At 44.0% G+C, this 25,104-nt stretch overlaps 1 protein-coding gene across 5 annotated transcripts in view; it reads right to left on the bottom strand.

The window, feature by feature from the left end:
- Window positions 1–505: 505 nt before the first annotated feature.
- kif26ab (kinesin family member 26Ab) overlaps window positions 506–25,104 on the bottom strand; it is a 48,248-nt gene continuing 23,649 nt past the window's right edge. For 3 of the 5 annotated variants that reach the window (XM_061301120.1, XM_061301121.1, XM_061301122.1), the window contains 12 exons: window positions 13,482–13,665; window positions 11,003–11,218; window positions 10,155–10,248; window positions 9,808–10,070; window positions 8,970–9,153; window positions 8,301–8,460; window positions 7,926–8,088; window positions 4,014–7,224; window positions 3,306–3,490; window positions 2,658–2,681; window positions 2,416–2,566; window positions 506–2,335 (listed from right to left, as the gene is read on the bottom strand). In XM_061301120.1, the coding sequence (XP_061157104.1) occupies window positions 2,154–2,335; window positions 2,416–2,566; window positions 2,658–2,681; window positions 3,306–3,490; window positions 4,014–7,224; window positions 7,926–8,088; window positions 8,301–8,460; window positions 8,970–9,153; window positions 9,808–10,070; window positions 10,155–10,248; window positions 11,003–11,218; window positions 13,482–13,665 (5,017 nt within the window). In that variant the 3' untranslated portion in view covers window positions 506–2,153. Of the gene's footprint in view, window positions 2,336–2,415; window positions 2,567–2,657; window positions 2,682–3,305; window positions 3,491–4,013; window positions 7,225–7,925; window positions 8,089–8,300; window positions 8,461–8,969; window positions 9,154–9,807; window positions 10,071–10,154; window positions 10,249–11,002; window positions 11,219–13,481; window positions 13,666–15,136; window positions 16,012–22,452; window positions 22,681–25,104 lie in introns of those variants that run through there. The other 2 variants (XM_061301124.1, XM_061301123.1) reach the window with 2 other exon arrangements.

Below are 25,104 nucleotides of genomic sequence, written 5' to 3'. Positions count from 1 at the left end.
CAGATGTAAACAGTTGGGGAGTTTGCAATTAATCATGCCAAGTTCCCTCTCGACATTGTCTCGTCGTTGTCACGTTGCTCTTCGGCAATGATTCGGGCTTTCCAGAAAGCCTTGCAAGCGTGTTTCTTTGTCGATGCCATTTAAGAGCGTCTTCATGTTGTTTGCTTTGCACAAACAATTAGTATTCATTTATCAATGGTGGCGGAAGGGCGTACTCTATATTACTCCAGTCCTCTGATTGATTTACGGAAGACGCATTGTGCTCTGATTGGTTCATTGCGACTACATATTACGTCTTCTATTTTTGAGAAAATTAAAGGCTTTTAATTGCACTTAATGATGCGGAGATGCGGCGATATTCGTTAGAATTATGTGCAAGCATGACTGGATGGCCGGATGACTGTGTTTGGATCATAACAGAATTTATTGTAACAGGGATTGATCATGTGACCCGGCGTAATCACATGTCAAACGGCGAATTTAAAAAAACCCACAAAAATCTGGATCATCCGTAAGAAGTATTTTATTCACAGATACTGTAAAAGTAAAACACAAGCTGCCATATCATACATTTTTACACAGGGTTTGAAAATCCTATACAAAAACAAAGATATTCGAAAATATGGGTTTCGATATGAAATATGACCTTACATAAAATAATTTCTTGGAAAAAGGTCTTGGTTTGGTATTATAGGTTTTTCATTCACAAGCCTAAACCCACATTAGTGAAAAGTGAAGTTACTGTAAAAAATTTGAATGGTAAAAATGGAGTAGAAATCATTACTTAAAAAAATGATTAAGAAATATCATGCAGCATCTTCAGAGAGGGCCTGAGAGAGAACATCTTTGTCAAAGAAAGTAAACAAAGTCCTATTATTACAGATATAAAAAAAAAAAAATGCAACAAAATACCCCAAAAAGTTGTTCGCAATCATTTCCAGTGATCATCTCCAATGACATACAGATTTCTAACTAATACCAACATAATTTGTATTAAGATGCATAATATCACTGGAAACCATAAAAAACGTGGAGCCGTTTTATGTCATCTTTTTAAAATTTGCCAGAATAAAACAAATAAATAAAATAATCCAAAACAAAGAGTACAATGTGCTGTTGCACTTAAACTCAGTACTGTCAGTAAAAAGTGGAATGCATAGAGCTGAGGCTCAGCTGTAACAGATTCAAAACAATAAAACTAAAACACAGGCTTACTTGTGCTTTCTCCTCTGTGCCACTTTTTTTTTTTTTCATTGTAAAGATCCCTATTTGCTGTCAGTGTAACTATTCATCATCCTTTTCTTATTGTAGGCTTGTATAGAAAACCATTCCATGGGCATGTGTGGAGGTACCAACGAGCACCTAACGCTAACTGTCCATCACAGCGGCTCTCTGATTGATATGTTTTGGCTTACGACCTCATTTCGGACACTCATCGATGAACTGTACATAACTGCTTCTCGACCTTTGCGCATCCACTGAGACTCATTGCGATCAAGGCAACTGGAGGGACCAAAAAAAAAAAAAACATTCACTCAACCTTGCGGAGGTTGATGGGAGGTGAGATCATTCATCAGAAAACACAGTCCAATTTGAAGATCTAGAAAACTACAAAAGTGAACATAAGGCGCAAGAGGCTGACTGAAAATGCCGAAAATGCTGACTGAGGTTTCAAACAAGACAAAAGGCAAAATCTGGGAGCGCAATAACATTAGCTTATTGCTTTTTCTCTTTTTTTTTACCCCCTTTTTTATTTCTACCCTTCCGATGAGATTTTTTTTACACACCACATAATCATAAATACACTTTACAATGCAATATAAAATATTTGTTCTTAAAAGCAATATGTTCAGGGTTTGCTTAGGTATGCCGGCGGCACCAAATGAAAAACAATGACATGAAATAATTTTTAAAAAAGGCACTTCCAGGTGTTCATTGACTCCTCTAATGGCCACTGTTATGCATTTGTGCTCACGTTTCGTTTCACTGCCTTCAAACGCGTCCCCGGACAACGAGGCACTCTCGCAAAGTGGTTTACGATTTCCTGTTCTCATGCAAAGACGCCATCTTGCCTTCTTCAATGCAGTGGCTACTACATTTCACCATCCTTTCACTTCCTCACGACTCCTTTCCTAATCGACTTCCATCTGGCTTCACACTTCAACTTCCCGTGGTTCCTCGTGAGCGCCGGCTGGCTGTGTGCTGATATCAAAGCAGGTCACCATCATAACGCGCGACTTGCACAAGTTGACGCAAAACTCCAGCTCGTCTGTGACTCGCTCCAAGATGTCCAGGTACTCCGGAGACTCTTTATCCAAATTCGGGTCCACTTCAACTGTTCACACAAAAACAAGATTGGTCATTCAGATGATGGTATAGCAATAAAAGACAAAAATAAATTAAATAAATACTGACACTCTCCGGTCCACTTGCTGGGATCCATCATGAGCCGAGCCTTGGTGTCCTCTAGCTCCTCCATCAAAACCTCGTGCTTGGATTTCAATTCTCTTACTTGCTGTTGCCTTCTCTCCAACATCTTCAACTTATTATTAAAATACAACAGGCCCTGGGGGATCATGAGAACTGTTAAAACACCCGTATTGACATAAGATCTAAATTTAAAGTGGATATTTGTGGACAGCCAAAGGTTTCCTCACCTTGTCAACATCATGAAATGGTTGCTGAAAATGACAAGAAGAAAAAGTTACAATGTGGAACATGATTAGTCCGATTATATTTAGCTAAAGTGTGCTAATCATTTTTTTTACTATCGAAATGTGTCCTCCAATTAAAAGCAAATCAAACGTAAGAAGTTAACACATCTCTGCATGGCTGTGCTAAAGCTATGCGAGCAGTCAATGAGCCACAGAAGAGGAGCTATAAAAGGCAATCAACGATGAGCGCTGAGCAGATTGAGCCTCGTCTTCATTGCAAATTCTTTCGCCGTTCCTCACAATTTCATTATCCTCACTCTTGCCCTCAAGAACAGTCCATATATCATTTAAAGCCTGTCGGTAATTGCCTCCAGAACTGTTAACATTCCCGAGGAGTCAAAAATTTCAGCTAGCAGGCTCTCTACGCTGACATTTCCAATTGGGAATTTGCCACTCAGCTGACTGAAGGTCAGACGTCTGAGTCATGTTATTCTTGTCGTGGTCTTTAAAAAGAAACTGGGAAGAAGTGAGCTAAGACATTCCCACAACTAGTTGTAGATGCAAACTCCTGCTAATGCTTAGCAAGTAGAGCCAGACGTTACATGATCCATGACAAGGTCAGCAAGATGTCGGGAAAGTTCCGCCACGCACCTCTGAAACTTGTTCCTGACGTCCTCTCTGAAGGCGTTCCACATCGTCAATCTCATAGACCTTGATTTCAAAAGGTTCTTTCAACGTTGGGGGCAAGTCCACCCACTGGGCTGCTGTGCTCACTTTCTTCCCCAGGGAAGAGGTATCTGGCAGGGGCGCTGGAATTAGCCGTCTTCTCTGGAAACCTGCAAAACGTGCATTTAGTATTTACTGGAGTCTGGGGGTAAATATGTATGAGTCGCAAATGATGCAAAGCTGGGCTAGTGCTGGTGGATACATACAGTATTTATAAGATTTTCCCGAGTTACCATGCTGCAGGTTCACAAACAGGAAAATATCTTAGAGGATTTTCTTTAGGTCCTGTTTAGGCCCTGAATTCCAATTTTTATAATGGTCTAAAAGAAATAGAGCTAGGTCCTCTGCTCTCATGTTCAATTCATCTAACTTAACACATAACACAGTTTGAGACATCTTCTTGTGATACATTCATCACCGATTTCCCGTACATGCATGAATAATTCATGGAGTTCTAGTAAAGGGAAAGAAAATGCGATGAAATACTAATTTGCTAAGAGAGGATAATGGAAAAGAAAGGATAAAGAGCCTTTCTTGATAATGGAGCAAGACTGCCAGACGGCATTGCTAAATTAAATTGTTGCAAGTTGACTTTGCTGAAAATGAGTAAAACGGTCATTCATTCAATCTCACCAGTTGCTCTCTTTTTGGGATATTTGGAGCTCCTGGTTCTGCCCGAAGATGACATCCCACTCTCGCTCATTGAGTCATGGGCAGAGGAAGCGCTCCCCGTCGCTTCGCTGTCACGGATCATACTCTCGTATCCGCTGCTGCCACCGCTATGATAGAAGAGAGCTGTGCGGCCCATAGCGGGAGGCAACTCGCCACTCAGCACGCTGCTGTTGTCACTACCATGTCCGCTGCTATAGCGCTGAGGTCGTCTAGGCGCTGTAATTTTGCTATACGGAGAAGGTAGCATAGCTGTTGGGGATTTGTCATCCCCCACGTTCACGCCACTGTCGTTACCGCTGTCGGAATCTCCGGAAACTCTCACGTGTTTGCCGGATATTCCGCCTGTTGCCAGTTCGCTCACACGGCTATTGGCGGCTCGTACGGCCTGCTTTGTCCCCATGATAGTCCCTCTCCCTGGTTTGCTGCTGACAGCAGCGGTGGTCCGAGGAGCTGATGTTCTACCTGATGGCGGAAGGTTGGCATTGGTAGTTCTAGTCACAGCGGTGGCCAAAGATTTGGTGGAGGAACTTAAGCCCTTGGAATTGTTGGCGGACAATGAGCGTGCCTTACTGTTATTAAGTGATCCTAATGTTCGAGGGTTTCCTGATGCTTTGACCTGGCCCGTTTTGCTTATGGTTCCTGGAGATGACGGGCAGGTAGCGATCGGAGAACTTGATGAATTAGGAAGGCCAAATCTCGGGATGGATTTACCAACTTTGCCAGTGCCGCTACCGAGACTCGCTCCACTATTTTCTCGACTAAGCCCGGCTCGGGTGCTGGACAGAGACAAACTGTCACACCTCTCTAAGGATATCTGACTCCCATAGTGATGCCCGGCTTCACCTCTCGTTCCTCTTGCCTTCAGACTAGAAGTAACTTTGACATGGTCAGATCTTAGACTGGAGGTTTTGAAATGAATGGAGTCTGCTCTGTGACGAACCTCAAGCTCATCCTCTGACACGCCTGCCCTTGCCCCAATGCTCCTTCCTGCCTCCCCATATGCTGACTTTAAGGCACTTTGGGGTAGAAGAATCTTGGTCTTTTGGTCCAGGCTGGACTTTCTTACCGGTGGTGGAGGAGGGGATATGCAACCAGGTCTGGGTAGATAACTTGACTTCTGTGAGTTAGCCTTGTTGTTTTTCCCGAGAGAGGAGAATTTAAGGCTTGTTGCTGCTGCAGCATCTTGGGTTCCCTTGTAGTCCGTTGAGGAATGGATGACGGGCACTGTTCCTAGAGTGGTGGCACCTCTTCTTAGTTGAGGCATTCTGCTGGGGGGTTCAGATTTCTTACAGGCAGACTTCTCGCACCCATCAACCACCCTTTGGGATGAGGTAGACCCATGTACCTTGGATGGTCGAGATGTACTGTTACAGTTGTTGGATACTTTGCTCGTGGAGATACCACTGGGAGGGGTTCTGACAAACCTGCTAGCGGGGACAATGGGTTGCGCTTGTGAGAGGTTGTCTGTGCGCTGCCAGGGATTTTCCTGCCTCGCTGGATCTCTGCTGTTGCTGCTACTGCTACTACTGGGGATGGATGAGGTAGGTTTGACCTTCCTTGGAAGACTGGAGTGAACCATAGAGGAGCTCTGTGTGGAGCTAAGTGAGTGAGCTTTTGTTATTTTAGAAGGTAATCTATGGGGTGCTTTGGTTGGATCTGGAGATGGGGGGCACTTGGTCAAGGACAGCTTGCTTGAGGCGACACTGTCACTGTCCTGTTCTGAAAAACTAAACCCACTGTCATTCAAGGAATTCTTGGCTTCTCTAGTTGATGGTCCAGGATGGAACATGTCAAGGGATTCAAAATGAAAAGTGGCTTCTGGTCCAATACTCTTGTCTGGAGGAAGAAAGACATCAGAAGATTGTGCCCCTTCACTCTCCAGGGTGCAGACACTCACTTCACTAAGCCAAGAGCTGACAGATGAACCTCTACTATGTACACACTCCATTATTCCTTCCTGCAGCGGTGTGACCATTTCAACATTTACCTCAGCTCCACCAACAGATGATGTGTAGGCATCAAATTCATCGTTGATGCTGCTAATAATGCTAACAGGTCTGGAGCCAGAAGCAAGAGCCTGCAGAGAACAATCACTGTTAAAGCTGATGATGCTGGATGGCCGGCCCTTAACTCCAATACCGCCAATAGACAGTTCTTCAACCACGGTGAATACCAGCTCATCTTCTCCATTCAGCTCCACAGGCTGCTGCAAGGTGACGGTAGCTCTGAGGATGTCCCGATCAAAACATCTTTCCTGCAAGGCGGAGCTGATCTGGCAAACTTCCATCGGAGACCGATGACTTGGAGAAGCACAAGGATCCCTCCGTTTGACTGCTTGGTGGCTCATTCCAACCGGGGGCATTCTGGTGGTAGACCGTTCTGTCTTTTCTGAATTTTCCTTGTGAGATGCTTTCTTGTTGAAGAAGATCTTCTCCCTTACAACTGGTTCAGGATGAACCGTTGCAGCGATTGGCAATTGATCAGTATCGACACTGTTTTCTGAAACCAAGTTCCTCTCACCATCAGCGCTGGTTCTGCATACATTTGGAACACATTCCGGTTGTTTGCTTTCTGAAGGTATGTTTTGCCTTTCAGAAATGTCCACTTTTGTTTTAGTGCCAGGACTGCAAAATGGCTGTACAGCAACAGATTTAGGAGATTGTTTGGGTGACGTGCCATCTTGGTTGCAAGTCATACTTGCAACAGTCTTTGGTGAAACAGAGCTTCCGCTCTCCTTGGATTTGTCCATCTTGGGGCTCGCTTGGTTTCGCTTACCCTCACCAACAAATGCTGTAGGTTCTTCACTACCGTCTATACAATCCAGCCTCTCTTGAAGCTCAGCAAACGTGTTGCATTTAAAGAATTGGTCTCTGTCTAAGGGACCTTCCTTGACTGCCCTCTTCTTGTTCAGGGAAGGGATGATGGGAACAAAAGCAGGTGGACCTTCATTGTCACTCAGCTCTCTGTCTGAGATCGCAGCTCCACCCGGGCCCACGTAAATGACAGTATCGCACGAGTGCTCACTACTGGAGGAGTAGTCTGGGTCACTGAGCAGAGAGGGTAGATCCGGGTCTAGGGCTACTGTCCGAGGATGGAAAGGCCTGAGGTGGGGTGGTCGACGGATCCTCCCTTCCTCACAGGAACTTTCCCCTCCAGATGAACTGGATGCATACTAGAAAAAAAACACAAGTGAATTAAACTGACTTTTGAAGGATCTACAAAAACTTTTAATATTAATATTAAGTCAGCAATATGATCTATAAAACCAGTTTATACGTACTGCATATTAATTGCCACAATTCAATCTTAAAGCAAGATGGAGGCTAAATTAATTCCTGGGAAATTATCCGTCAATTTTTATACCAAGGTTAAAAGTGCACATCAATAGTCACGCAGAAATGAATGTCAATAAAATAAATTGCCATGTCTGGACTACATTGTAATCATGCTTGGAACCGTAACGGAATAAATGTATGCTGTCATTGCGCCTAATTATCTGGAGCATATATTTCCCTAATACAAAGAAATGCATTACACAATGCCTTAGGGAGTGGTATTGATTACACGATAATATGTTGAGGAGCTGAGAAATACTACTTACTGCACTGATAATCTTTCATTTGCAGGGGTAATTACACATTAATTTGCTTTATCACTCCAGAATTACAGGTTGAAGACCTGTTTAAAGGATCAAGTCGTGGCATGGAACATGGAAGATATCATTTCAATGGCATTATGCTGTACGTCAGCAACACTCATATAATATTTGATCATTAATCTGCACTGCATAGTTAATAGTGATTTGTTAAATAATGTAAATGGGTTCAAAACGCTCTTAAGAAATGCACCATGGTAATAAAATGATCTCGGTACCTTTGATTTCTTTTTCCTCATTCGATGAATCCGGGATGCCAACTGGATGGTGGTGAGTGAGTCGGCGTAGTTAACCGGGGAATCAGAAATGTGGGCAATCATGGTGGTTCGGCAGTTGATGTTGCCAAGGGACTCTCTCAGCAACATGGTTAATTTGCTCTCCCTAACGGGGATCATTATTATCAGTATATCCTGTCATAAATACGGTCATAGATTCCAATAAAAATAAAGTGAGCTTATTTTAAAACTCTGTCCAAGAGGACAAATCATTTGAACTTGCTGCAGCAGCAGTGAAGACAAACTAAGCTCAACTTGCAAGGACTTGCTCGATAAGATGACAGATGGACTAAACGGTGAGTAATAGGCGAGGCTTACCTGTAAGGTACGTGCTTCGCTCCATTCGCCAAAGCCATGATGACGGTTCCCAATGCATTCAGTGAGAGACATGCACCTCCTCCTCCGTCTCGACTTTTACTCAAGACTTTTTCACAGCTCCCCAGGTCAATGAGGTGTAGCCTGCTCCGCCCACCTGACACTAAAGGGAAAATGGCCGAGGGAGAAAAGCGATGAGTAAAACACACATAAAGTTTCTCACACAATGTTAATTGATTTGAAAAGTTACACAGACCTGACTAGACTGGTTGACTAAAATTGCGAAGTGATTCAAGCTTATTCCAGATGTGCAAATCATTCCAAAATAAATTGTGTAACACAATGATTGCACACACATACAAACAAATATGAATAAAAAGAATCCAAGGAGTTGTTTAAATAATTTAGAAAATTAAGTGACTGGATAGAAATTGCTGCTAAAGTTTGACAAATTCTAAAGGAAGAGTTTTCATATCTAAGTTTTTTTCTTTTTTTTTCAATCAGGCATAATATTAGTTGCCTTAGGGCTTTTCTTTATTAACATAAATGTATGCATCTATATATATGTTATGATCATTTGTGTATGATATTTTTATTGATGTTTATACTTAAAATAATTGGAACCTCTGTGCCAGTGAATTGTAGCATAGCCCCAATTAAAATGACACTAACTTCCTCCCTTGCTGCTCTTCTCCATACGATACTGGTAGATGTGTAGCGTGAAGAGCATATGCGAGTTGCGTCGCTCCTCCTCATCCGCATCGGGTCGGCTGGTGCTGCGGGCCGACATGGCAGCATCCAGAAAGAAGGCTGCCTTCTCAGCTGTCGGGGCATGAAGCTCGCTCTGATTCTGAAGCTGTGAATGGGTTTGATGTGGGGGGGGGGGGGGGGGGGGGGGTGAGGGTTTTGTAGAAAAGGCAATGGTGAGCAAAAGAATCCACATGGTGTTTTGAGAATAAGACCAGATCTGGAAAGGAAGGCTTAATTGGACCCCAGCACATATTTCTGCCCATTAGATTGGGTCTCGGGGGCAATTAAAACAGCAGATACGTGCACGGAGGGAGGAAGATTAGCAGATGTAATATAGTAGGAAGCAGGTCTTCACCATGGATGCTGATAAAGTTGGACAAGACAGAAAAAGAAATATGAAAGCAACCTCCAAGTGGCTGCTAAGCAGAAGAAGAGCTGACTTTGAAGTGAGGGCAGATCCACATTCACCAAACATCTGACAGCAACACCTGTGAGTGGCTTTTCAAAGCGACACCATCCCCCAATAATACCTCCATTGTGCTTAGAAGTGCTCACACACACACATAATAGACGCTGATGGATGCTGACAAGAGAGTCAACGCAACGGTAAGGTGAAAGCCATCAATAAGATACTGATGGCAAGAGAGTACAACTGGCAGCAATAGCTGGGAGGAAAAAAAAATTAGATACGCCATTTTTTATAATATTGTTAGCATTTCCCGAAAGAGATGCTGTAAAAAAAATGTTGGCTGGTTCTTACTTGAGTGCCGCAAATGGGATCCTCTCTGAGATGGATGCCTGGCGACTGGCCCTCCTGCTGGCTACCCGTCGATACGTCAGACAGCAGGTCCTTAAGTTCCTCATCTTGGCCAAAGATTTCCACCGCAGACACCCGGACGGAGAAGCGAGCACCCGTCTTCTCCTTGCGTTCATTGATGAGCTTAAAGAGCCAGGAGATGGCGCAGGGCACAACACCTAAGGTCTGAGTGGAGTCGTCGTTTCCAATCATCGTGTACGTCTTGCCTGAGGGAAAATTTGATCAATTGGAATCTTTGATTGACATATTGAGAGGAGAAAACAACACATTTCAAAATCATTCAGCCTTACCAAGCTTAACCTGTCCGAAGCAGAAGATGCATCCATCGGCGCCATTCGCCACTGACTGGATGACCTCTGCCACCGTACCTGAGCACACCTCCGCCTGTGGGTAATCATCAGGCACTCAAATCATTTCACACCCACAATACATTTTTAAATAAACATTTACTTGGCATCGCCAAATCTTGCTCAATAGTTTTTATTGCTCTGTCGGGTATGCATGCGTTAATGCCTTCCTCATTTTTTCAATTTGTTTTAGTATAGGCCCTCTGGGGTCGGGTAGCAGAATCCCCCCGCCCCTCCCATACATCATACAGCAAACAAGGCTTCTAACAGCACAGCAGCTTGCTGATACAGTTAGCCACAAGCAGTGCAGTCCCAGCGGCACAATCGAAGCATGTTGGCCTCAGCTCTGCAGTAAAAAACCTTTTAGGGTTAAACTATCAGCAGCTTACTTAGGCAAACACTTATTCCAAGTAGCGTAAATTATGAAGGAGATGATGACTTGCATTTATTAAACGTTCCCTGAGACACAGCAAATTTTAAGAGCATTTTGTAAACACGTACCCGACCTTTTGTCTTTCATGTCAGTGGATCTGCTTCCCGAGGGCTGAGATTAGATTCTAGCAGTGAGGTTAGATATAACTGGAGTGGATTCAAATCATTCCCCAGAGGGTTTAAAAGGCCCAGCTGTTAGGCCCACCCTGCTAAGGGTGCCCCCTGACCCGAGAGCGGCACTTTTTTTAAGCCCCTGGCCACTCCCTATCAGCTTTAAGACGTTCCTTTACCCTTGAAAGAATGAAGCACCACATGCAACCTTTAAAAACATTTCAGACACACAATGTCTGTGTACTTACTTGTGAGGCGTCTTGGGTAAAAACAGCATCAAAAGCAAATATCTTTGGGACAGCAACAGTGGCGGAGCGTCTGTGTCCTGAACTTGAGTGTGGCGGGCTGGATGCGGGATCGTAAAGGGTGACCTGCTTTTTCCTGCTGTCCACTTTCAGGAAGGATTGAGACTCGGACGAGTCTGTCGCTTCCAAAGACGGGCAAATACGCATCATTACTTTGACCTGCAGACCAGAGGGAAATAAAGAGAAGAGACAAAAAGACATGTTCAATTATAAAGCAAATAACAAAGCATGAAAAATGGCCAGACACGACAGAAGGACATTTTCGGATTCGCCACAAAGGGATAAAAATTACAGGCCTGTTTTTTTTGCTTTGAGTACTGACAAAAGAGAATAAATTACATAGGCATTCTGAATATAGCTCGGCCTCCCAAAGGAAAGCTCAGTGCCACATTGTGCATTAACATCACGTCATCTGTATCAGAGTTGATGGACACCAAAGGTTTCCGTGGAAACGCACAATCCAACATTGACTGGCAAACTCGGCAGGTCATCCTAATGCCTAATGGTGTCAGCGAGAGGCGGCAAGGTGTGCATTGAAAGTCAAGGCGGAGAGTGGTGCAGATGAATGTGTGAAGCAAGTGTCATGCGAGAGGATTAGCGCTCTGCTGGGGTGTTTTTCTGCACGAAAGGAAGCTCACCCGCACGGGAGTGCACAAGCATAATCCCCCCCCCCCCTCCATAGCACCTACTCACTTTTCCTACTTCTCACCTCTATGATTGGAAAATGGAGAATCAGGTGCCGAACAACAAATGCAACATTTGCGCAATCCGTAGGTCACCGTCATGCCTGACCATATTACGGCGAGGGATGTTGTCCATCTAATCGCCATGGTTACCGAGTATGAGGGAGTGCCACTTTAGTCTAACATGCAGTCAGTCAGTGCTGCACGATTGAAGAGTTTATCGTGTCTATGGGTGTGGTCCCCATTTGTGCAAAGGAAAAAAGAAACTGCATTTATCATAAGGAACTGCAAGATCTACACTCGCAAGATGATTTGCTACCAATGCTCCAAAAACAATGTGGCTGGAAAGCCATTTCTTGCAAAGTCCATGCTTTCCACTCAACAGGAGAGCTCTTGCCATGACTGACATGTGCATATAATATTACATTTGCTGTGACATTTAGAGGGCTTCCACATCACTGCAGCTTCTCACACAGAGGCTACCAGCCAAGCAAATGCCTCAGTTATATTTATGTTGGCAAAGAAGCCATACTTGAGCCCACAGAGAATTGACTCCAGTACTTTCACACCTCAGACTGCTGTGCTAATGGATCCTGGTTCGCTGCCCCGAGATCCCTCAACAAGTCCATTAGTGTTATTTGGGCCCTCCCCAAATCAGTCAAAAGTAGACGCGACCTACTTTTGCCATGACACATCGTGGAACAATTTAAGAGTATTACGACATAGTCACTCAACAATTTCAAGACAGATGGGCACAAAGACAGAAAAGAAACAAATGCAATGGCTTTAGAATTATATCCGAGCTTTACACACTCGTAACAATGCCATAAATGTTAATCACCTCTTTGGAAACAAGCCCTTTGGGTGCACAGATGCACAGTTTACCTCAGTTTTGGGCTTGTTTACAACGCAGACTTAGTGTGTCTCACTGGGAAGTTCACAATAAATGGCCCGACTGTCTGGATACCTGGCACAAAAAAAGCAAGCGCTTCCTACCCAGGTGGGACTTGTTCAGGGACTTCTGTTTTATAAATACAGGACGCCAGCTCAGACAAACAATAGTCAATAAACCACAGAGGAAGAGTGATGTGTTTACATGGATTTTTTTAATGACTGCTCAATCGCTACCAGTTTGGCTTACGTCGGTGCGCAGTGCGGCAATCATGGAAATCCGAAACCTGTTGTTGATACAAGAAGAGATTTGCAATTTGTGATTGTCTCTTGCCACCCTCAGCCTATTCAGTGAGAGGAATACCGGTCTCACAAATAAGAGAATTCATGACATTCCTGCAGGCTTATCAGAATGAGACTGTTTGAGCCACAGCAAACTGCCTTCAGTATGTTGTCCAGTGTGTCTCCACCCAGCTTTCACCCTCTCTTGTGTCTTGTGTATATTTACCTCTGTCAAAGTGCAGCGATGAGGTCATGTTTTCACAACTGTGCATTTGGTTTCGCTGCCATGCTACTTCCTTGTTTGTTTGCACGCAGGATTACAAGTCATAATTTTGCTGTATACATTCATACATGATGTACAATGAATTTAATTTAATTTAATTTAATTTAATTTAATTTAATTTAATTTAATTTAATTTAATTTAATTTAATTTAATTTAATTTAATTTATTTTATTTTATTTTATTTTATTTTATTTTATTTTATTTTATTTTATTTTATTTTATTTTATTTTATTTTATTTTATTTTATTTTATTTTATTAGTTGGGTGCACGTGGTGTCTCACCTTTCCCATCCCTGGATTCTCTTTGACTTTGGAGCTGGCACGGAGCAGGCATGGTGGGGCAGGAGGGGGCGACACCTGCAGGATACCACTGAAGTTGGTGGGGTAGATGGAAGGCTCCTGTGGGTGAAGCAGGGAAGGCTGCTGCTTCTTCCGTTTGGAGGACAGGTTGAGCTTCTGAGCTGCCCTGCAATGAAACGACACCAAACATATTGCGTAAGAACCAGAAGGCCACCACCAGTTATTTCATCTTCCCACGAGAACAAATTCTCAAGAACCCATTCCAATGAAAGATGCTGTCATGCATCTTCTTCAAAGCCATTTTGCCTCCCCCAGGGGACTATCTTTTTCTTACTATTGACATAGCTGTGAAGAGCATTGATTTTATCTGCATCAAACAAACACAGAGCTCCTAGATGTGGAACAATAACAACAATCGGGAGTTTCTCCTCTAGGGCAATTACAACACACGATATTCTCCTGTTTTAGAATTCAAAGCGAAACATGCAGTGCTTTCTTTTTTTTTTTACCAAACCAAGTAGGCTATACGCTGCTGAGCGCTTAAAACTGATGTAACACAAGCCACACTGTGGAAAGTCCTTCAAATTGTTATCCACCGTATGGAGAAAATCAGACAAGGTCAGCTGAGTCTGGCCCGTCGACTTATTTTTGTCTTGCTATATCTCTGCAGGGTCTGCAGGGAATATAGTCAAACTTTGCTGGGATCAACCAATCTGACAATGCGAGGTCGCAGAAAGTGCAATACTTCCACAACTCGCTGAAATTGTCTAGTTGTTGCTGGGATGTCACATGGGAGAAGCAACAGAAGTGAACAAGCAACCCCCATTAGTCCATTTCAGGTCTCTTCCGGACAGGACTGCCAAAAACACACACCTCCCTCCCTTTGTCCCCGCCACCCCACCCAGCTAGAACTCCCCTCATCCCTCACCTCTCCACTGTACGCCCCCCCTGCAGCGACAACCCTTGAGCACAATCAGAGAACACGCTGCCGGCTGATGGAATAATTATTGCATCCAAGAGGGCTACAGGAGAAGGTTGTCCCAGGGGAGTGGCTGATGTGTGAGAGCATGCCGGCTGGATTGTGCGGATGAAAAAATGATGATGGTGGAGGTGAATGGGAGGTGAAGCTACATTGGTGAGGTACTGTTTTTGCAGCCCATTGATTCAAGACACTTCATCTTACGCTCTTTATTCTGCATCAAGAAGCAACAGGAAATACATAAATATGGTTATTGGTTCCTGACTGTTGTGACCACTGTGGTCAAAATTTGCCTCACGCATTAAAACTGTTGCCCTTGTACTTATAAGGAAGAAAAGGGGGAAAAAAATGGATTTACGGCTATTTTTTTCTTTCTAAAAATAACAAATACGCAGGAAATGCAAAAGGAAATGAATGACTTGTCGCTTCCTCTCTCGCTAACACTCCCCTCATCTCTCCTACTTGGCTGCAATCAGTCAATGGAAATAAGCTTTGAGGAGAGGCTCAGGCAGCTTGTCCACCTGTTCACTGCCAGCAGTGATGCTGGTTCATGTGCAGTTTAGAATAAATGAAGTCAAGAATAAGTGACAGACTGAAATCTGCTCGCATCTACTGCAAATAAAATAAAGTTAGAGTGATTGCTGTGATGGATACTTACAGCTCTTTCCAATCCATTATCTAGCTGATAGTCAGCAAACAGACAACTGATAGAGTCCAACTTTGCAGTCCATGTTTGAGTTGTCAGCATTCTCCATTACTTGAACATTTGATATGCCGCCACAATCTGGCAAGAACGGAGCAAGGCGGGGCCACTCGCCAGCCAGGGCGCCGGGGTTCTTTTTACTCCGATGGCAATCATAGAAGGTCCACCTGATTTCACAGAGCGAAGATGATGCCGAGTAGAAGGAGGAGGTGTGGGCGACGTCGGAACTGAATGGGGGGGGAGGAAAAGAGTACCCAATGTGCGAAGGGGGGCAGGTAGTCCGCAGGGCTTCTTGGAAAGAAGAAACGAGGGGTCAGGAGGAGACCGAGCATCCCCTCATTTCACGCGCCACTAAAGCACTTCTAAAGCTTTCCATCCTTCTGCTCTCGAAAAACTTCATCCGCCGTCCAAAGATTCAGCAATCCAGCAAGAGTCCACACAGTTTTGCTCTCCGCCCCTTCATTCACATTCATTCTGCATTCACATCACAGGCTGCATGCTTAATCCCCCTGTGGTGGTGGCTGCTCATTCTGAGGATCACGTCCTTCCCACTGCTCACATGCAGGAATCAGCATGCCGGACTAGGATGCAAGATTTCCACTGGCTGGCTGAGAAGGGAGAGAATTCCTAGTCTGCCTCTTGCTCCTTCTACTCGCAGAGAAATTCTGGCAGCTGTCCTGCTATGCCTCATCTCTCTCTCTCTCTCTCTCTCTCTTGCTTCCTCTCTCTCTCTTGCTTTCTCTCTCTCCCTCTCTTGCTTTCTCTCTCTCTCTCTCTTTTTTTCCCCCAGCCCATCCCCTTTTCCTTTCGACAGCCCAACGGAGTGTCAGCTCACTCGATTGCTGGCTGCTTGCGGCGCAATTTGGAGTACTGTTTTTCCCTACATGCACATACGTGCACGCACACACACACACACACACACATGCACACACAGAGGCTCTTCTAACCCCAACTCGCGCACATGCATGCAGTGCACCCCACTGCACGTCAGATGAATACTTAATGCCCACAGGAGCCCTCTCTTCTTTTAGGGGTCCCACACTTCAAACAGATTTGGTTAGTATGCCTACAGTACATGCATGTGAGCATGTTGGTGTGGTTACTCATGACATTATATGCACATTTGTATTTTGTCTTTGTTGCAGAATGTAATTAACTAGGTGCTATTAATCTAAAATGATGTACAGATAAGGAAGGATAGCATAAATAAGCAATGTTGCAACTAAATGAGCAAGGTGGCAAAGACATTGGAGTGACAGATTGATGCCGGACGCTGAGATTGAGTGCAGTCAGTCAACGGTCAAGGGTAGAAAGAGGAGAATGAAAGCCTGCGCGTGGGCGAGCATCAGGGCAAGAGCGCTCCGTATTCCCCGGGCTGCCAATTTAGCACGGAGCTCCCTGGGCCGCCGACCAACCCGGTCTTGTTGGATAGCGTCCGACAGCGCCAGTGTGGGTGCTGCCAGATGAAAGAACATTCAGCGCAAATATACACACGCTCTCTGTGCACTTCTCAGCTTCTGACACAGTGCCCCTTTTATGAACTTGGATGGATTGACTATGGAAGCAGAGAAAGAAAAAAAAAAATCCAGACTCCTTGCCTACCTATTTGCCGAGCACAGAATTGTAATGAAGCGGTTTGATGTATCACGTAACCTTTAGCTTCCTCCGAGCCTCGGCGCGCTTCCCCGTGCTGTTTTGTAGCGTGTCCAACTTAATTTGCCTCTGGAGCTTATTTCAAAGCGCAGGAGTCGTTGCTCCAAGCTTTGCCACATGCTTCCAATCCCGCTGCTGGGTCCTGATTGCCAAGCATCCACATGGAAGACAATGTGAACATTGGTCACACTGACAGGCTAACTAGTCATTATTGGACTAATGCGTCTCCCCTTTCGTGAATGTTATATGTCAAGATGACGTCATAATTGTAAACGGTCACCATTGGAAGTGCCCTGATAGCGTTTCAGCTTCATCACTGTCTCCTACTGAACAGACCTCGAGGACAGATAATGCATATTGAAATGATCCTAAAGAAAATTTCTTTGTTCAGTATCAGAGAGAGAGCGAGAGAGAAATTCCTCATTTCCCAAAAAATCATTTGTTGCTTACACCTTGTTTGTGCAAATTTGTCATGCCAGCTGCAGAGATCTTTAGGTAGGGCCTTTTCTGAAGCTAATTACCCCGCTGGCCACATTTACTATCCTTGACATTTCCTTTCAGTGAGTTTCTTTTTTATTTTTGTCCCTTTGTAGACATGCAGGGATCAGATGAGTGAGAGCGATATCAGACTGTGCACAACAAACGCTCACAGCGCAGCTGATTAGCTGTCCAGAATGGCTCTTCATGAATGGAGACGGGAATGTTGAGCTGCAGCCAAGCTCACCACCAGGCAGCGATAATGACTACAGCACAATGCTTCAGACTGGCTCACATTTGGAGACGCTCCGAATTTGTCTTGGGTTTATGAAAGGAATGCTTACAAAGCCATGTTGTTAGCTGGATAGGCTGCCAGAAATGCCATATTAGCAGATGCTCGGGATTGAATGACAAGGAAGTCGTTCAGGTGAGGTGCTGGCTTTTGGAGAATCAATAAGAGGAAACCACCCTGGGCTAAAATCACTAGACACCGTCTTATTGATGGGCTGCCCTCGACACCATCAAACACCCTTTTGACCCAGAGATGAGCAAGGGGGAATAAAATAAATGTATTACCAACAAAAAGGTGAGCCACACTCAAACAATGTAGCCCATCTGGCTCTTCTCCAAATATATGCCAAATCTGCATATCCGTGCAAGCCGACAAATGTCCATGATGCCAAAACACGAGTGGACCGATGCTACGCTTCGGTGGTGATTGAGCAATCATGACCTCATGTTCCCAAATGCATAAAGTATATACAGCCAAAAATGTGTAAAAGCAAGAAAGGCTAAGCAGAAATAGTTAGATGGAGCAAATAATTGAGGTTAATCACACAAGTTGACTTTGTATAAGTATATATTATTTTCTCACTTCCTCTTCCTTTTCTTAATTCACTAAAAACAATCAAGAGTACCCAGTCTGAAATTCTGGCTTCTGTCCCGCTTTGCCCCCCCCCCCCCCATCATAAACAGTGATTCATCCTTAGAGTGTTGAGCAAAGTGGCAAGCGTCCATTATTTCACATTCACAATCCAATGTTTCACAAATCAACAAAACATTTTGAAATCCTGAAATGGAAAGGAAGAACTAACACTTATCTTGCTGAGTGAATCTTATCACTCGCAAGTATTGAAGATTCTAACTGACTGGCTGGCTGTTTTCCTCCAGCCTGTGCATAGTCTACCATCTCTCAGTATATGCAAGAAAAAGAAAAAAAAAACTCCAGGCTAAGATTGATTGGATATAGATAAATGAATCCTAGTTAAAGTGGACAGTGAAGGATGTGACTTTCAATTGGCTGGGCAATATCCTGCACAGCACGTGCCAAACATGTTGCACCAAGACCTTTAAAATATGTTTGTTCCATAAACTGCTGTTTTGTTTCTGTCTCACCTCGGACGTCAAATACCAAATGGGGAATCGTATGCATGAAAGTGAAAGGATTAATAAATCAGAGATTATGATGATGGAATGGGAGAAACAGTTCAAAGACACTGACATTTCCAGTAAGATGAAGAAGAAAAGAGCAGCTGAGTCTTCTCATGTAATGGCTCAGTGCCACTGAGGCTCCACCAATGCGGGACCAAATAATTTTATGCCTGAGAAGGAAAAATTGATCATTGAGGCTTTGACACAGACACCTTGGAATCTTATTTTCCCCCTCAAAAATGGTATTCCCCAGTTGGCCAAGAATAAATTGAACAGTTGGTGCAAAAACTCATCAATATTCAGGAAAACCTGGTTTGGTGTTTAATGGCAGACAAGGAAAGTGTAACCAGTTGGATTAACACGAGCTTTTTTTTTTTTTTTGCATTAAGAATTGAATAATTACACAAAGACAAAAGGACACAAAAAGTGGGGGATGATTTGAGTACTTGAATGCACCATGTGTCCTTGCTGTAACTTTTTGGCTTTTGTAGGTGTTTGCTCCTCTCCTCGTAAAGCCACAAAGCTCTCTTGACTAGACAAGCATCTTAACGAGGGCTTAAGACCTATAAATGAGGGACATTTGAGGGCAAAAGTCAGAGGCTATAGTTCTATTTACAGTTCATTTTATTGTTTTTGGCTAATATGGCTTTAAATGGGATGAACATTAGGTCATGGAGGAGGAGGAGACAAAGAAAAGGGCACCGTTGGACCCAATTGTCAGTCAATGAGATGGAGGAGCCAATTAGAAGCCCTGGAGGAAAGAATTGGAAATGAGAGTCAAAGCTAAATCCTTAGCTTTTGACCTCCTTTTGTTTGAGAGTGGCTAAATTGTAGCTATATGTTGTTCTATGGCAAACCTGATTCAACGTGCAAGGCGAGGGGGGGGGGGGTTAAACCTCAGCACAAAAATTCCCTTTTTCATCTGATAGGTGACAGATGAAGACATATTCTCCTTGGGTTGTGCAGACTGCCGTTTATCCCACCCACCTCACCCCCTAGCCGCCCTGGCACCACTGACAAAGATTAACAGCCGCTTTCATCCCTTCCTGTGTATTCACACCCTGCACAGTCTGAAACAGCGATTCGGGCTGTGCTGATGTGTGCGGCTGCAGGGAATCAACTGGAATGACATCACACGCTCGCTACACATGTTGAACTCGGATTCAACCGCCGTTCCCACCCACACCTTCCCCTTGAAACTCTCAGGATGTGCTGCACTGCTCACCATAACATTTACCATCTAGGGATAAAAAGAAAAAGCATTTTTTTGACATATATATATGTTTATCTTGGGACATGATGACTGAGGAAGTGACAGCTTCTGCCCCACTTTACTTTTTCATTAATCACTTGCAACCACGGAGAGACACCCAGCGGTTATTTATTTGAACGTCCACTTAAAGGCTATCACAACAAAGTGGCCTGTAGGCTGCTAAAAAATCATTTCGGTGCTTAATCACCCATTCCCGAAGGCTACAAAGCAGTAAGGGCAGGGGAGTTTGAACATGTGTTTACTCATCTTTTATGTATATCTGAGTTAATAGGCAACTTAATAACCGCCGCAGGCGTTCGAGTCTGCTACGTGGTCGCAGATTAGAAAGGTGAAAAAAGTGGAATTTAGCACAGCATGCAGATAAAACATTCAACCAATGGAAGAATAGCCGTGCTAAAAAGATATTATTAAGTCAAGATGATCCTGTATCACTCACGCAGTAGCACAGGCCACGCCGCATAATGTAGATGAGGATAATAAGATTTTTTTTTTTTCTTTTTTGCATCCGCAGCCAACTCTCACGCATCCGGTCGCGAGCAGATTACAGAATAATCCTGTGTTCGGTAAAGGAGAGAGGATAAAAGCTTTACTGCAACTTTTGGCTTGACACTGCACATATCGGAAAAGCTTTGAAATATCTGAATGTTAGAATCAGAGTCTATTTCCTAAAAGTACTATGAAGATGGTGACAAGTCTGAATCTAGAAAGTCTGTCGTGAGTCATGGTACCATATTAAAGCCCGGGAGCCATTTGTGTATCAGAGGCCACTGGGAGCTATTTTGCATGTGCACATAATAGGTCATACAAATCCTCCAACACATATCCCCTTGCATCAGCTAAAGCACTTAAACGCAACCTTATCCTGAAACACTCTCGCATTGTATGATAACAGTGTGCATTTGCATGACACCTGTCACTGACTGAGACGAAAACAGTACGGATTGTAACCCCGAGCCCACAAGGCGTGAGATTGGCTCGCCATTCAGAGTAACAACTCAAGCTAAACTGGGAGCTAACGATTTTTTTTTTTTAGAGAGGAGTGCATTTTTTTATTATCAGGGGAAAAAAAAGGCTGGACATCCACTGACATTATTTATCGCACATTCCTGTTCAATTGAGTTCTACGTAGGGCTGAAAATGGAATGAAAGCTTTGACCTTTTCTTCCTACGTCCATATTTTTATCACCTCTACCAATAGAATGAAACAAAGGCAGCCCTATGTAAGGTGACAAGTAACAACAGAAGTCTTCTCATGACTCTACATGAGAAAGGAATCTCTCAGAAGCGCCGTGCTTCTTCCACTCCCCGCGGGGTTTAGTCCACACGGACCAGGGGTGAGCACATAGCCTCACGTCAGCACTTCAGCTCTTTTGTTTGTCAGACATCCACCCTCTGCAGGCTATGTGAGTGGGCCAGACAGACTTACTGACTCAGAGCTTTATCTGGGGGAACAAGGGAGAGGGAGAGAGCAGAAGCTGCACCAAACACTCCGTTTTGGTTCTCACTAGCAGGTTGGTGATGACAAGCGCAAGTGATACTGCTGGCTGTCATAATGGCGTGCATCAGCCTACTTCTGCAGGGCATGATACTATCACTTGTTCCAAGGAAGAAGGTAGACTCGTAGAAAGTAGACACCGTAGAAATGAAATCAGAATTAAGCATGCAATGAACGCTCTATTGCTCCCATAGCAACTGTTCGGTGAGAAATACAAAGAGCTGCGGGCAGATTCGCAAACCACATGGGTGGTTGGAGGATTTGTCCTTGACACAACAAGGCCGGGCTGGATCTCCGTCAACACGTCAGCCTTGGTGGAGCTCAGCCGGGCTTGGATGGAATCACACCAAGATGTATTTGGATGAGCCGCAACAGCCTCAGTTAGTGCAGCCGTTTGGCACTGCACGTTTAGCAGCCATCAATTCCACTATGTTGATTTTAGTGGTAAAATAGCAATCAGTGTTTGAGCCTACGGTTAAAAAAAAAAAAAGATAAATAAAGCAAACCATCTCAAATTCCACCCACTCCATACTTGTAATTGCACCATTTGCTGCCCTGGGAATACGTGCTGGCCTTCGACAGATTGATATGAATCATTTCTCGTTTATCAGAAGGTGTTAACATTACACTGGCGTCTCAAAAGAGAGCCAGCATTTCAGCGGTGTCTTTTTCTGCTATGCTATACATTCTGCTCACACTCCTGCCCCAGTGGAGGAATCCATCTTGCGGTGGCTTGACAACACAACCATTACCCTCTCACCTCCAGGGAGCAGACAGTCTAGCCTCAACTATGCATAAACTGCACAGGAGAAAAGGACAGAACAGATAGAAACCTACTTTGGAAAGATCAAACGAGTGGCCTGCAGAAACGAAGAACCCGCAAACATAACAGAGGCGTTAAACATACAAAGAATCTGGATATCGTGTGGGAACAGATCTTACGTGACTCCCATTGTGGTCAATCTAATATTCTTCCCCACAGTTGCACATCTCCGGTTCCTGATGCAGTTAGAATCGAGCCCGAGCTGGCTTTCCGAAAGCCATCATTTACAAGCACATTTGGTCTTGTCCTGCTATTCCTGCCATGTGGCTCCACACTCACTCAGTGGACCTCTGTACTCCACATAATAAGCCCCGCCCACTTATCAGGCATCATGATCTTTACTGTCATACGCACTGCAACCAACCAAACGGCACCGTTCGAAGTGTGAGTCTGCGGGAATTGTCCATTCATCCAGATGAGTGTTTATAAGGTCAAAGGTCACCGATACTGAACTCAATTTCTGCAGTGCGCTCAAAGCAGTTCAAAGGGAAGCGGCACGAGAGCACAAACGTGAGCGAGCACGAGAACGACGGCTGCCAACAATTACGGGAGATTCCTTGTGTGAAATCATAGTCTTTAGCAAACAAGGCTCACCTAGGCAGCAGCTGCAGTGCAGGTACAATAAACCCGGGCCACTTCCTCCTGACACTCCTCCGAGGCTCACATTCCAGTAAACAGCTGTCCCAACCGTGCCCCCGCAACACTGATGTCACCTCTGCAGTCAGCACAGCCCATCAATATTTGCGCAATATTTGTAGAACTCTCTTGCGCTAAGGTACAGGTGTCAAACTCAAGGCCCGGGGACCAGATACGGCCCGCCACATTGTTTGTTGTGGCCCACGAAGACAAATTGTGCATCAAATTCCTGTGTCATTACTTAAATTGCAAATTGTCTTCACTTTTAACAATATCTTCTTTTTTAAAAATATTTGACCAGTTTTTACTCGTCTGATTTGAAAACAAGTTATATGTCAGTTTGTTTTGTAGCTTTTACTGTATATAATATGAGGTGCTCATACATTTAATTGGGTCATAATGGCCCTCTGAGAAAATCTATGACTACAATGCGGCCCGTAAAAAAAATGAGTTTGAAACCCCTGCGCTAAGGTATACTAATTAAACAATGCGGGATTTTTTTTCCCACAAATCTTCACACTCTTTATTGAAAATTAGCAGACCAAGCTGAATATATTGAAAATTGCGCAATCTGTAGCTTCCCCACGGAGAAATCCTGCGGGCCTTCTGGGTAATAATAACCCCACCTTTACAATCAGCAGGTGTTAATGGAAGAGGAATATTGGAATAGAGGAAGCAGTTCTTTCCAGTTTTGCTCCTGCTGTGAGCTCCACCTGCTTTCATTACGCAGCATTGTGTCAATATACTAATCATATGCTCCGTCACAAGGCAATCAGTGCTTAGCGTGCTCGTCGGCTAAACACGAGGTTCTAAATTCATGAGCGCAAATACACGTACACACTCACATACACACGCACACAAACAATATGCACAGCAGCCAGTCAGTGTTTGACCCCTGACTCTTCTTGTCTCCATGCAACTGTCGAGTCAGTCTAATTGGTCATTACTGACCCTGTCTTCTTGGCTTTCCATCCTCTTTTCAAGTATTTTATCTCTCTAAAATATAATTAAACCAACATCAATGTTGACAAAAAAAAAATTAGGACATCAATTATGATTGCCCCCTTGATGGTGATCACATTCCAAGTAAATACTACTTTAAAATATTTCATCATGAAGAGTTAAATTGTTTATATAAAGAGCCAAAGCAAGAATGTTAATTGTTTGTTCCTCACAATATATACAAAAGCAAGAGATGCCCAACAGAAGCAAATTGCTTTCTGATTAAAAATTCATTTGCAAGTGAAATGTTGTCGTTGAATGTCAAACAAATGTCCAAGGAGCCAGCAACTATTTGATCATTCCGCTTTCACCATCCCAGCGCTGCGGATTTAGCACAAATCCCACTAATTGTATCTTTCCAGAACAAACCAGAATACTAATCAGATGTGGGGTTTTCAATCAAGTCTCAAACCGAAAGGACACGGATTTCTTCTAATCGTTTTTTTTTTCTCATCATGAAAACACAGAAAAGTACCATTTTAATCAGCGTTTAGGATGTTGCGACAATTCGGAGGAGATAATGATTACAATAATATTTTGCTAGGTAGCAACAGCTGCAGCAGCTCCAGGAAGTCTCAAATCAGCCACAATGCATCTCCAACACCCTTTTCTGCATGTGTGGAATGTTGTTCGTAGCATCGTCACACTTCTCCGCGCCAAGTTAAACATTAGATTCCTGCCAAGCAAATTATCTTTGGAATCAAATGAAAGGTGGGACTTCCATCGCTACCTCCTGTAACCCACCAGGACATGCTGCAGCGGAAAAAACAGATTCACCTCACCCTATCCCCCCCCCCCCCCCCCCTCTGTCTGGCCGGTACTTGATCATAATCTTTTTGTGGTCCGCTCTAACGAAAACATGACAACATATAAATCAGTGTCAGGAATCGTCACACCTCGCTATTGTCTCAGCCGTAGAACAGAAAGCAGAGGAAGTTGGTGGTGCTGGAATTCCCCTGCAAATTGAAATCCTCGTAATCCCCTCTGGAGAAAAAGGTAATCCCCCCTCGGTGATGTCCCAAGGGCTTCTTGTCACAGTTTCTTCCTTGCTTTCCTCTCCCTCATGCCGTGCAGACCTTCAATAGTCCCCATGCATCATTCCCAGCAGGTTTGGACATTGCCAACGTACTTTG

The sequence above is a fragment of the Syngnathus typhle genome, linkage group LG16 (genome assembly GCF_033458585.1).
Source record: "Syngnathus typhle isolate RoL2023-S1 ecotype Sweden linkage group LG16, RoL_Styp_1.0, whole genome shotgun sequence".
NCBI classification, from domain to species: domain Eukaryota; kingdom Metazoa; phylum Chordata; class Actinopteri; order Syngnathiformes; family Syngnathidae; genus Syngnathus; species Syngnathus typhle.
This window is presented reverse-complemented; position numbering and strand designations above follow the sequence as displayed.